General features: G+C 29.0%; 2 protein-coding genes across 5 annotated transcripts in view; both read left to right on the top strand.

The window, feature by feature from the left end:
• LOC101511292 (AP2-like ethylene-responsive transcription factor ANT) overlaps positions 1-2,685 on the top strand; it is a 4,648-nt gene extending 1,963 nt beyond the window's left edge. For 2 of the 3 annotated variants that reach the window (XM_027337339.2, XM_004511749.4), the window contains 8 exons: positions 1-205; positions 516-598; positions 821-829; positions 925-1,013; positions 1,119-1,192; positions 1,286-1,336; positions 1,434-1,513; positions 2,063-2,685. In XM_027337339.2, coding sequence (XP_027193140.1) covers positions 1-205; positions 516-598; positions 821-829; positions 925-1,013; positions 1,119-1,192; positions 1,286-1,336; positions 1,434-1,513; positions 2,063-2,571 — 1,100 coding nt within the window. In that variant the 3' untranslated portion in view covers positions 2,572-2,685. The remainder of the gene's footprint in view (positions 206-515; positions 599-820; positions 830-924; positions 1,014-1,118; positions 1,193-1,285; positions 1,337-1,433; positions 1,514-2,062) is intronic. The other variant, XM_004511750.4, reaches the window with a different exon arrangement.
• Positions 2,686-12,801: 10,116 nt separating this feature from the next.
• LOC101510983 (receptor-like protein 44) overlaps positions 12,802-13,975 on the top strand; it is a 2,604-nt gene continuing 1,430 nt past the window's right edge. For both annotated transcript variants that reach the window (XM_073364673.1, XM_004511748.4), the window contains exon 1: positions 12,802-13,944. In XM_073364673.1, the coding sequence (XP_073220774.1) occupies positions 13,012-13,836 (825 nt within the window). In that variant the 5' untranslated portion in view covers positions 12,802-13,011 and the 3' untranslated portion in view covers positions 13,837-13,944. The remainder of the gene's footprint in view (positions 13,945-13,975) is intronic.

Below are 13,975 nucleotides of genomic sequence, written 5' to 3'. Positions count from 1 at the left end.
CTAGATATGAACAGGATTCAAAGACATGTGGGTTGTCAATGAGTCCTGGTTCACAATCAAGTTGTGTTACAAGTTCACAACAGACATCACTTGCTCCCATTGATTCTGTTTCCATTGAAATGGTAGACATGAAAAAGAATCAGAACCAAACCGTTTTAAGGAATACATTTGGGCAAAGAACATCTCAATATAGAGGTGTAACAAGGTTGGTTTTCCTCTAGTGCTTTTCCTTTTTGCTTCATTTTAAAATGTTGTTATTTAAGAAGATTATATAGTATTTATGATCATTAGATATAACTTATATTTTAAGATAGTATGTTTTTGTATTATAATTTAGCTCTATACATGTAGAGTGAAGAATAAATGTTTAGAATGAAGTTTATTTATATAAAATATATGTCATATATTTCTAAAAATATAAACACAAAAATACTTCATTTATACATGAATAATAATCCATGCAAGTTCACTACTTTGACTGATTTGTGTAACTGTAATTTATCTCCTTTGATCAGACATAGGTGGACTGGTAGATATGAAGCTCATTTATGGGATAACAGCATTAAGAAAGAGGGACAAGCTAGGAAAGGAAAGCAAGGTAAGAAGAATTAAAGCAACTATATATGTTCACACCCCTTTACATTTTTTTCTTTTTTCTGTGTATATTTTTGGTCAAACAACTCTTAGCTTGATTCTATTCCCCTTAGAAAAGCTCTGCATTTTGTAGTAATATTAGTCTCTCACTATCTTTTGTGTTTTCTCCACATCCTCATTCTGTCTTTGATTGATGATTCCACTCAAATGCACAATGATTCCTCAGTTTATCTAGGTAAGGTTTCCAAATGTTAAGCATAATTTTTTCCTTATGATGATAAAACATGAAAATTAATTTCTACACAAGTAACTCCAAAAAAATTATTGTAGGTGGTTATGATATGGAAGAAAAAGCTGCTAGAGCTTATGATATGGCTGCACTCAAGTATTGGGGTCCCTCCACTCGTATAAATTTCCCTGTAATGATTAATTTCATTCTCATTTTCTCTTCAATTCAAGATTCTATTTCATTAGTAGTACTGACAGTAACTGATATCAAATTAATCATGATCTCATAATAACAGTTGGAAAATTATGAAAAAGAACTTGAAGAAATGAAGAAAATGACAAGACAAGAATATGTTGCTCATTTAAGAAGGTATGTAAAATATTTGCTTTTTAATCATTAATTCATTAATCAGCTAAGAACCATGTTAATGTTCATAACTATAATTCAAATTTGTCAAATTAGGAAAAGCAGTGGATTCTCAAGAGGGGCTTCCATGTATAGAGGAGTAACAAGGTCTCATATATATCACATGCATTGCTGCACTAATTTAATTTCATATGATTTATATCTTGAAAATAAAATTAGTTTTGAATTCTGATTAACTTTGTAGCAGACACCATCAACATGGAAGATGGCAAGCTCGAATAGGAAGAGTAGCAGGAAATAAAGATCTCTACCTTGGAACCTTCAGTCAGTACACTCACATTTTTTGGTTATTCTTTCTTTTAATTATAATTACTCCCTTTGGTTACATTTGCTTATTTGGCCTTAAGAAAATAATAATTTTACCAAACTATATATGTATTAAGCAATTAAAAAAATAAATTCAGTTTTGGAAGAAAAAATATTACAAATGTGACACTCATTCTAAAAGAAGTAATATTGGTTATTGATTTTTCCTCTGTGAGCATTGTATGAATGGGCATTATATTTTATGTAAATGGTATAATAGGAAGAGAGTGCTTTATAACTTTATAAAGCTAATCTTTGATGCGATTCTTGATCTATTTGAATTAATCTTTTCAGCCACATAAGGCTGAATGTGATCATGAACAACTTTAATATTCTCTTTTATTAAAGCTGTTAGTTCATAAGGAGACACAATCATAACATCAAATGATCTTTTTAGTATTCTCTTTACTTAAAATGCTGATCTCATGGGCCATTATTTAAAAATCCATGATCCCATGTTCTTTATAGTAATCTAATTCTTACATTTAATTAATTAAAATAATTCAGCTACCCAAGAGGAAGCAGCTGAAGCCTATGACATTGCTGCTATAAAATTCAGAGGAGCAAATGCTGTTACAAATTTTGATATAAAAATATATGATGTGGACAAAATTATATCAAGCAGTAATCTTCTTAGCAGTGAACAAGCTAAGCGAAACAGAAATATGGATGATGCAATTAACAATAAACTTTCTACATTTGAAGACATTGAAGTAACAATTCCAATTCAGAAGAGATGCAAAATACAACAACATGACCAAAATCCACCTACACAAAGCTTTGAAAGTTGCACGGTCCAATCATTTTCATTAGCTTTAGATAACATATATCACTATCAAGAAATAGATGAATCAAATCCTTCTTCATTGGTTACAAGCTTGAGTAGCTCAAGAGAAGAAAGTCCAGACAGAACAAGCTTACCAATGCTCTTTGGAATGTCATCAACAGAATCAATGCCTTCATTTTCTTTGCCTCAGATTCCATTGTCTGTCTTTGCTGCTTGGAATGATGCATGATCCATTTTGTTTTCTGATGCATGTTCACATTTAAGCATTTTACTCATGTAACAACTTGTTAGTCAGTTTCAATTAAAGAAAAATCATTCAATAATATTTGAATTTAAATCATGACTTAACTGAAATAATTTTTTGTCAAATTTTATTTATCTATTAATCAAACTCTAGATAACTAATGCACCTTTTCCTCATGTTATAATTATACTGAAAATTTATATCATTTTATGACCAATGTAGTGGTATAACATGGGAGAGATACCATTCATTAATACAAGTTTCAACTTTAACACGTGTTCTCTTGTTATGTGCATTCCTTTATTTAAATAATTTTAATAATAATTTATGATAGTGGTATTGGCTCTTCACGTCGAGTGTCATCATTGCTTATTCGTTTTTTCTAGGTAAACTTTATCTAAAGGAGGCAGATATTCACATTATATACCCAATTCTATCAAAGAGAAAATTACTTTATATGATCTGATTTATGACTTAATGACCTGTATCGAATTGCATTTTGTCTTCTACTTTAAGAAAAGCCCTGTTGTTGAAATTGGAAAATCCTTTCGGATTATTTATTTTATTATATATACAGGCACCATCATAGAAGTAAACTCAACATGGGTAGTTCTGTTCACACGTGAGCAATTATTTATTCAGATCATTCCCTCTTCTTGCACAAATATGATTTTTAAATTGCGAGAGTTAGGTTGAATAATTGTGGATAATTAAGTTCAATTTTAAATGGCGAGAGTTAAGTTAAGTTACGATAGCCTTAATTTTAGGATACCCAAGTTTTGAGTTGTAGGGTATTATATAATCTCTTTCAAATAATGATTTGTCATATGGATAATATTAAAAAGATTAAATAATCATTTTCATTTTAAATATACCTTGTCTCTATAATATTTGAATTTATCAAAATTACAACTATATTATCAATTGTCTTTTTTGTTAATTATTTTATAAAATAAATTGATTAATAAAAATTACATTACTAAATTAATTAATTAAACTCATATTTAAAAACTAAAACTAATAAAAAAACATATTAAATTTATTTTTATAGTTTTAATACATTTAAAATTATATTACAACAACAACTCCCACATTCAATAAAATAAATTAAAAAGCATATACAACCTATAAAATAACAAAGATTATATATTTATATTCATATATATATATATATATATATATATATATATATATAAAAGATAGTGTGAATGTCAACCCACGCATAGATGGACCTATGTCTATCACTACTTAATTCAATTATTACAAAATTTATATTTAAGCATAGAACCGTATAATTTATAAATATTTTTTTAAGTCATATTTCATTAAACATTAGACTTTTAACGAGTATCTATGAAAAATTAATTTTTCTTTATTATAAAAATTAATACACTCAAGTATATTTATTTAAAATAAAATAAATATAAATTTCAAAAATAATATACATAACCTAGATGATATTTAATATTGAGTAGGATAGAAGATTAAACATTTCTATCACAATTAGAGCTGTCAAAAACGCCCCTAACTTTTAGACTCCTTTAATGTTTTTTTTTTAAACTCTTAATATTATGCTCTCTATTAAATTTTTTTTTTAAATCACGGCCCATTATTTTATGGGGCTCAGGGGACTTATAGGCCCCCAATATTTTGAGATTTTTCTTGAAAAGTTTATTATATTTATTTTTTTCGAAAAAATATCGAAAAAAATTTAAAAAAAATCTCAAATAAATTTGTGAAAAAACAAATAAAAAATTCTCGAAAAAAATCAATTATTTTTTCTCGAATAAAAAATATTCAAAAAGAAATTGTAAATAATTTTTTTATCGGTGAAAAATCAAAAGAAATTATTTCTCGAAAAAAAATTAAAAAAAAGTTGTCAATTTTTTTTTCAAACAAAAATCGATTTTTTTTTAAAACGTGGGTCTATAGACCCACTAAGCCTACAAAATTTTAGGAGTCTTTAAAATTATAAAATTTTTTGATCACTCCAACATGTGAGCTGAGGCCACTAATTAAGGAGCTTATCAAATTGACAGCTATAATCACAGCTAACTAATTTTGTCTAAAAAAAAACTGAAGATGCATATATTTTAGGGAAAACTAAGATGTAACTATGAGTTACAAAAAGAAATAAATTGAATATTTGTGTGATAGCGTTTGTTATGGTCTGTTCTAAATAATGAATCCATCAAATGCAATGGTGCCGTTCTTACCAGAAATGGGTCCAGTCCCTTGGTGAGTGGTAACATTTTATAAACAATATATATTGGTGGCTATGCCTATATCCTATCCTTACAATCTCTGTATAGACATTCTTCCGTGCTGAGTGGCTTTGGTGCAGGGGAAACAAAGTTTGTTGTCATGTGTCTCGATTTCAATTTACAAAACCACATCTAATATCAGGCCAAAATCAAAATAGTTTGTCGCAACATTATGCCGCCAAAGTCTTATTCAATAACCAAGAGCCACTATTGTAATTATCAAAGCTTTATACCAAAAACAATTAGAATTAGACACTGTTCTCCAATTCCATTCACGGGTAACCAACAAACTAATAAATTCAAATATTCAATTCATATTAATTATTATTATTTTTTTTTTTTATGTTTGGATTTTAACTAAACTAAACCACAATCAAACTGATTTTAATAATTGGTGTACTAATTTTTCATCATTCAAAAATCTAATATTTTCTTTGCAAATATTATAGATTTTTTTATATTATCAAAATAAGTAATATTTTATCCTTTTTATTATAAATCATAGTAATACATTATTTAAGTATTATAAATCAAATATCATACTTATCTACCAACCAAATTAGAACGTTGAAATGAAAGAAGATTTGATTGATACACTGTTTATTGTTCGTTAAACATAGGTCACATCTAACACTGTCGTATACCAACTCGAAAATATCTTATTGTCTCGCATTATCGCATAAACCAAAACATAGATGCTACTATCCATCAAATTCAAAGGCTAAAACCCATCCAACTCTTGTGCATTATTGTGGGACCATACTTGTGCTACGTGAGGTTGAAGATCCAAAACGACACAGGGCCTCATATTTTCGTGTTGAGCTTGATGAAGCCCGTAATTCTCACCAAACAACTCTCGTGGGGCCCTTTCAGGATGTTGTTTGTGTCTATACTCTATACACTTGGACTCAACGTTGGGCCATTTGTTACCCCTAGCGGAGGCAGATACGGGCGCGATTGTAATGGGACTTTTTTACTTAAGGACTAAAGCCCAGCTTAATAATAAGGATCATGACCCAAACAGAAAATAAATAATTAATTTTGTGGTGCTATTTTTTCCACATCCAACAAAAATGTGCCGTCTAGAAATATACTTTTAAATCACTTGTGTTGTTTGGAGGTGTACTTTTAGAAATATGAAGTTTCTAGTATTGAGGATGGGAAAAGTAATTGTGAATTCTTAACTACACTTTTAATGATGTTGTTTATATTGATTTAGGGTTGATGGTAGTTCATGTCAATTTGATGAAGAAATTAAATGTATAAAATAAATTTTTAAAATAATTAAATGATGTATATTTTTTTTATGTATACATAAATAGTTTTTATTTGACATTATGACCACCTAAGTATTTTTGTGTTTGACTCTTAAATATGGATAGGTTTTTCATTGTTTTAAACTAGAAAGTTAATCAGCTTCAAATAGTGGTGAATATTTTACATCTATAACATATTATAAAAAAAACTAGGAGTGTTGTTTTTTATTTTACTTATGAAAAAAAAAAGGAAAATGAAAAAATTTCACACTCTCATCCTGAAAAATGTACAATAATAACTGACATCTTATATAAATAGATAATTATTTTTATCGTTGAAATTATTACAGTCTTGCAATTTAATTAACCAAATTTATGAAATGATAATTTTTTTGCTAAATTACATTCATGGTCCCTTAACTTAATTTCAGTCAACGTTTTAGTCCTTTATCTTTTTTTTTTCTGAGTTGGTTCTTTATTTTAATTTTAAGTGACAATTTGATATTTTATGTTTTAAAATTTAAACAATGTTATCCTTTTCTATACAAAAATTCAAAAAAATCATCAAAATTTTCAACCAAAACCCATAAAATTAATAATCATATTCAATATAATGCAAATTTTATCAAATCCATAACTCAAATATTCAAATATATTCATATTTTCATCTCCAACAACATCAAATAAAAAATGAAAATATGAGTTTATTTCAAGATTTAAGTTATGAATTTGAATAAATTTGTATTTTATTGAAGATGATAATGAATTTTATGGGTTTTGTTTGAAAAATTTGATGATTTTTTTGAATTTTTTGTAATAAAAAAGGACAACATTATTGATATTTTAAAACATAAAATATCAAATTATCACTTAAAATTAAAATAAATGACTAGTTCGGGAAATAAAAAAAAAAAACATAAATGACTAAACGTTACCTGAAATTAAGTTAAGGGACCGCAGATGTAATTTAGCCTAATTTTTTTCTTATATTTTTGTTATTTTTCCAAATTTAGTACCACAGTTTTGAAGTCTTACGTTTGTCTTTGCAGAGCAAGAGATAATTACTAATTTGAAAGATATCATTGCCATTTTGCACTATTATATTAAGGATTACGACTACTCTTACGACTTTAAATTTAATAAACTAAGTTACACTAGTCTTACGACTTTAAAACCCAAAATATAAGTTTACTTCACCATAAGGAAATATTAAGATCCACATGCATAATTTGAAAAAGGACCAAAATTAGGTAAGGGTGGGGAAAATAGCAATGATAAACATTTGCACTATTTTAACCAATTAAATATTATTTGAATAACATAAAAAGCAAACAGAACCCACATATCTGCCCAAAATCCGTTTAGTTTAATACATAAAAAAAGTATATATCTTCCTCTTATATTTTTTATATAAACCACTGAGGTTCAAAGTGATCACAAACTTCCTTTTATTTAAATGTACACGTTTTAAAATATGTTGTTAAATACTTTAAAATATAAATAATTATTAATTTTAATGGACATGCATCTTTAAAGTAAATTATTTTTAAGAGACAACTAACAAAAATATTATTAAATTTTTTATTTTACAATAATATTACTAATTCTAAAATGTTGCTATACTAAAAATGAAGCTCAAATAGTGAAATTTAATAAGATACAAATTTAATGCCAATTTATAGTGACAAGATATTTCCTTTAATTTAATAAATATTGACTAATTTACACTATTTAATAATATTTAACGCATTTATTTTACAAGTCTATAATATCTTTGGCGTATTGTCGCTATCTTAGAGCTCAATATTAGCAGTCATAGTTCCCCACAAACTCCAAAAGCCCCACGCCACGCCACTCTCCCTCGTTCCTCTACACACACTCACTCTCTCCGTCAAACCTTTCCCCTCATTTCATTTCATCCTCTACACGCACGCGCTTCTCTCCTGTTTGTACTTCCGTCTCCCTCAACTTCTGTGCTGCCCCTTTCTTTTCAAATAAACTATCCCATAATAATAAAACAAGTCTTTTTAAATATATGAATAAAGGGATTTTGATGCATATATCCTCTTTTTGTTTGTTTATTCCCTATCTACCCTACTTTGAAACAATATTCCTGAAATGCCCTACTTTTTCGTTCCTTCAGGAAGTCGTTCCCTGGAGAAGCGACCTCTTGAAGAGGAAATTTTGCAATGTTAACAAGGGGGTCGTTTCCTGGGGAAGCGACCTCCCACTGGGTTTTATTTTTTTTTTTGTTATATTTTAAAGTTACTTTATTATTAAAATTATTAATTTAATTATTTAAAAAATAAAATACTAATATTAAATTACAATAAAGTATAGTAATAAATTATAAATAAAATTTATATTTTAATTATTATTATTATTATTATTATTATAATAAATAATTATTATAGGTATAATTAAAAATTATTATAATTAAAGTGATTAAATAAATAAATTAAATGATAATAAAAATTAAATAATGATAACAATTAAATGAAAAGAAATTTATATTGATAACATGAAAATAAAATGAAATACATTAAATTATTAATTTAATTATTTAAAAAATAAAAATACTAATAATTAATTAAAAATACGTTAATAATTAATTATTAATAAATGTTATATTTTAATTATTGTTATTATTATAATAAATAACTATTATACTTTTAATTAAAAATTATTATACTTAAAATGATATTAAAAACTAAATAATAATAACAATTAAATGAAAAGAAATTGATATTGATAACTTGAAAACGAAATAAAATACATTAAATTAATAATAAAAAAGTACACCAATCAAATTTGAGTAGATGTGCCAGCAGCGTTTGGACAATGTTTTCTAGTATGACCAGAGACCCGACATAACCCGCATTTTCTTGGTTCTCTTTCTTTACTGTCCATTTATGTTCTAATGCGTTTGCTCTTTGGACGACCTTTCGCGACTCTCCGCATTAGTGGATTGTGACACACCTTAACACCTTCATATTGTGGCCAATATCCTTGGTTTGGTATGGGTTGGAACACTTCATCATAGACTTTTAATACCGATTCCACTTTATACACATCAGGTATAAGGCTCCAATAATTATACTTTATGCTAGAGCATGCTGCTATGACATGTGAACAAGGCATATGTTTAGCTTGATATATTCCACAATCGCACCACTTGTTAGAAAGGTTTACACTGAAATGACCAATTGGTCGCCCTTCTCTTGGAACCACTGTCTCATGCACCATGAAAGTATGGTTGCTCCGATCAAAACTATCCACCCTATGACTATTGGATTTACTTATTTCCAATTTCATAAAATCTATGCAAGGTTTTGTGTATACCTGACCAGAAGCTAAAATCGATGCGTGTTGTTTTCCCATGGTTGGAAATAGTGTCCCTGTTTTAAAATAAGTCGATTGCACCAAAGCAGTGATGGGAAGGTTGCGCGGGCCTTTTAATACTGCGTTGATTGACTCCACAAGGTTGGTTGTCATCTGACCCCAACGACTACCTCCATCGAATGCTTGAATCCAATCTTGTCGAGGTATGTTGTCTAACCATTTCAAAGCATCCGGATTTAGCATGCCGATTTCTCTACGGTAGTATCGATATGTAGGCTCGTTGATAGAGTAACTTGTATTAAAACATTAGACAATTATATAAATTGAGAATAAAATTATTAAAAATTAAGAAAATTATAAAAATTAAGAATGAAACTATTACCCATAGAAATAACTTTTTTCTTCAAAGCATTGTCTTTAAATTCCCTTGTAAAATTTTGTGCAATATGTCGGACGCAGAACATATGCTTTGACGGAGGATCTTGCCACCCATTATTCGGATTATTATAAGCACTCTTAATAGATTCATGTCTATCGGAAATCAAACAAATGTTGGCTTGTGGAGTGACAAATTTTCTCAAATTTCTCAAAAAGAAACTCCAACCTTCTTTTGTCTCACCTTCCACAATAGCATAAGCAATAGGAATTACGTTGTCGTTCCCATCTTGTGCAACTGCTACCAATAGAGTTCCTTTGTACTTGCCGTACAGCCAAGTCCCATCAACTTGTACCATTGGTTTGCAGAATTTAAACGCAGATATACACGGAACGAAAGCCCAAAATAGTCTATGAAAAATCGTTATCCCATTTATCAAACTATTCTCATGATAAGCTGGGATGGTTTCCATTTCTATTTGAGTTCCTGGAGCAAACGTTTTCATAACCAACAACCATTGTGGGAGTTGATTGTAAGACTCTTCCCAGTTGCCATAAATTTGTTCGATCGCTTTATTCTTTCCTATCCAGGCCTTTTTATAACTAACTGTGTAGTTATGTAAAGACCGAATCTGAGCAACAATTACCTTCACTTTGATTGAAGGATCCACTTTCACAACTTGCATTATGCTTTGACATATCATATTAGAATCGAGCTTCGTATGATCTTGTGACAATACAGAATTTGTGCATGTATGAGGCACATTCAATTTACCAATAACCCACAATTCACTTTTTTTGCGTTTTGAAGCTCTACATCTAAACAAACAATTTGGATCTGAACAATAAATGACATACCTTTCTAAATCTGACTTTTGTACCACAAAATTCAATGATTGTTTTATGTGGTAGCGCTTGATTGCATGTATGCATTCATCTTTGTTCTGAAACTTCATTCCAACCGCAAGAGTTCCATCTACTGTTGGGACTTCGTTAATGAGCAAGTGATCAAATTCACTTGATTTCTGTTGAGTATCTAAATTGATGCTCTTCAGGTGAGATGGTGGATCGAAATCAGGTAGAATAGGTTGATCTTCTGCTGCCATATCTTCGTCACCATCAATGTCATCGACAGAATTATCAGATGATTCATCGAAGTATGTTTCATCCTCTTCACTTGTATCACTGAAATCTTCGTCGTTGATACTATGTAAGACACTAAGGGGAAGATCGCATTGTGGACTTGTTGGAGGAGATTGATGATGGAGTTGAAAACTTTCTGAACGAGTTTGTTCTAATTGGGTAGAATATGGTTCGTAGTGTTGTGATGGAGGATAGTGTTGTGACGGAGGATAGTGTTGTGATGGTTCATAGTGTTGCGATGGAGAATATAAGTCGGGTTGATAAGGTATGTTTGATGTTGATGGTTGATCAATGTTTGTTGATGGAGGAGCAGACTCAAAGGTAACATATAACTCGATGGTGCCGAGTTGTGACCACTGTGCATAAACATCAAACATCAACTCAACATCTTCATCATCGCAAATCTTCATGAGTTCAAACCTTGTTGTATTTTCACCAAAGAACACGAGGTGTCGATAAACTATATCACTTATCGTGACGTTGTCACCGAGCTGTAATTTTTTTCTAATGACATTCTTTAGACGAGCAAGGTTGCTTCCTTTGATTCAATGTATAATCAACAATCCCAAAATGTAATGGAACCAGGTGGCAGTGGTTCTAATCCATCTACAGCTTACATTGAAGAAAATGATCAAAATGACGATGAACCGGAAGAACCGCAACTTGTTCAGAGAGCTAGACGAGTTCGACGACATCGTACATATGGGACTGGGGGTCATTTAGGTGGACATCATTGATATAAATTTAATGTATTTTGTTTTTTCAAATTTGATTGATGTACTTTTTTATTATTAATTTAATGTATTTCATTTCGTTTTCAAGTTATCAATATCAATTTCTTTTCATTTAATTGTTATTATTATTTAATTTTTAATATCATTTTAAGTATAATAATTTTTAATTAAAAGTATAATAGTTATTTATTATAATAATAACAATAATTAAAATATAACATTTATTAATAATTAATTATTAACGTATTTTTAATTAATTATTAGTATTTTTATTTTTTAAATAATTAAATTAATAATTTAATGTATTTCATTTTATTTTCATGTTATCAATATAAATTTCTTTTCATTTAATTGTTATCATTATTTAATTTTTATTATCATTTAATTTATTTATTTAATCACTTTAATTATAATAATTTTTAATTATACCTATAATAATTATTTATTATAATAATAATAATAATGATAATAATAATAATAATAATAATAATAATAATTAAAATATAAATTTTATTTATAATTTATTACTATACTTTATTGTAATTTAATATTAGTATTTTATTTTTTAAATAATTAAATTAATAATTTTAATAATAAAGTAACTTTAAAATATAACAAAAAAAACAAAAAATAAAACCCAGTGGGAGGTCGCTTCCCCAGGAAACGACCCCCTGTTAACATTGCAAAATTTCCTCTTCAAGAGGTCGCTTCCCCAGGGAACGACTTCCCAAAGGAACGAAAAAGTAGGGCATTTCAGGAATATTGTTTCAAAGTAGGGTAGATAGGGAATAAACAAACAAAAAGAGGATATATGCATCAAAATCCCTATGAATAAACTACTATATTAATCTGAATCATTAAAATAACTTTTAATAACAATTAATTTAAATTTTCAACTTAATCAAAATCAAAATAATAATACTTTATAGTTTTGAAAAGTTTACACAGATATTTGTTAACGAAACAAAAATAAAATACAAAAGAAATTTTGAATAAAGACATTTGTTAGTTTTTTTGTTCTGTAATAATAATAAAATAAATAATAATTAGGCAAATATTATTTTTCATATATAAAAACAAAACAAGTAGCCATTCCCACGATTGAAGAGTGAATAAGACCTTTGAAAGAGTCCCTTCTTCTCTCACAGCCCACTCACTCACTTTAGCCTAAAACCATAAAACATTTCTCCAGTTTTTGCTACACCTCCATGAAAAGAACGTGAAGGGTTAAATAGAATATATTTTTGATCTCTTGAGAAGAGAAAAAGGAACCAAGTAAAATATCTAGAAAGTTGTTGATTTGGAAAATAGATGGATGTAGGGAGGGTAGTGAAGTTAATGTTATCATTGTTCGTAATATTATTAGCATCAATTAAACGGTGTTTATCAGATCCAAGCGACGAAGCATGTTTAACACATCTAAGCAAATCATTAGAAGACCCAAACAAATCACTACATAACTGGATAGAAGAAAACTTCGCTAAACCCTGTAACGATTCAACCTCAAATCTCCAAGGAGCAATATGCAACAATGGGCGAATCTACAAACTCTCACTCAACAATCTTTCACTCCGAGGAACAATCTCACCGTTCCTTTCTAACTGTACAAATCTCCAAACCCTTGATCTTTCATCCAATTTCATAACAGGACCAATCCCACCGGACCTACAATCACTCGTTAATCTCGCGGTTTTGAATCTTTCATCTAACCGTTTAGAAGGTGAGATTCCATCTCAGCTTACAATGTGTGCTTATCTTAACATCATTGATCTTCATGATAATTTACTTATTGGGCCTATTCCTCAACAATTGGGCCTATTAGTCCGTTTATCCGCTTTCGATGTTTCTAATAACAGACTCTCAGGCCCAATCCCTTCTTCACTCTCTAACCGAAGCGCTAACTTGCCCAGATTTAACGCAACTTCGTTCCAGGGGAATAAGGATCTTTACGGTTACCCGTTACCACCTATGAGAAGCAAAGGGTTATCGGTTTTGGCTATTGTTGGAATCGGTTTGGGAAGTGGACTCGCGAGTCTTGTTTTGAGTTTTACTGGTGTTTGTATATGGTTGAAAGTAACGGATCGAAAAGTTGCATTAGAAGAAGGCAAAATTAGTCATCTTATGCCTGATTATTGACGTTTAATCACAATATTCAATTTGTCTAAATCCAAGGTATCTTATCTTTGATTCTTCATGGTTCAGCTCAAAGTAAACAAAGAAAAAAAAAAACAGTACTCGTACCAGGTACTTTTTTTTTTTTTTTTTTTTTTTTTTT

Source organism: Cicer arietinum, chromosome 8 (genome assembly GCF_000331145.2).
Source record: "Cicer arietinum cultivar CDC Frontier isolate Library 1 chromosome 8, Cicar.CDCFrontier_v2.0, whole genome shotgun sequence".
In the NCBI taxonomy this organism is placed as follows: domain Eukaryota; kingdom Viridiplantae; phylum Streptophyta; class Magnoliopsida; order Fabales; family Fabaceae; genus Cicer; species Cicer arietinum.
This window is presented reverse-complemented; position numbering and strand designations above follow the sequence as displayed.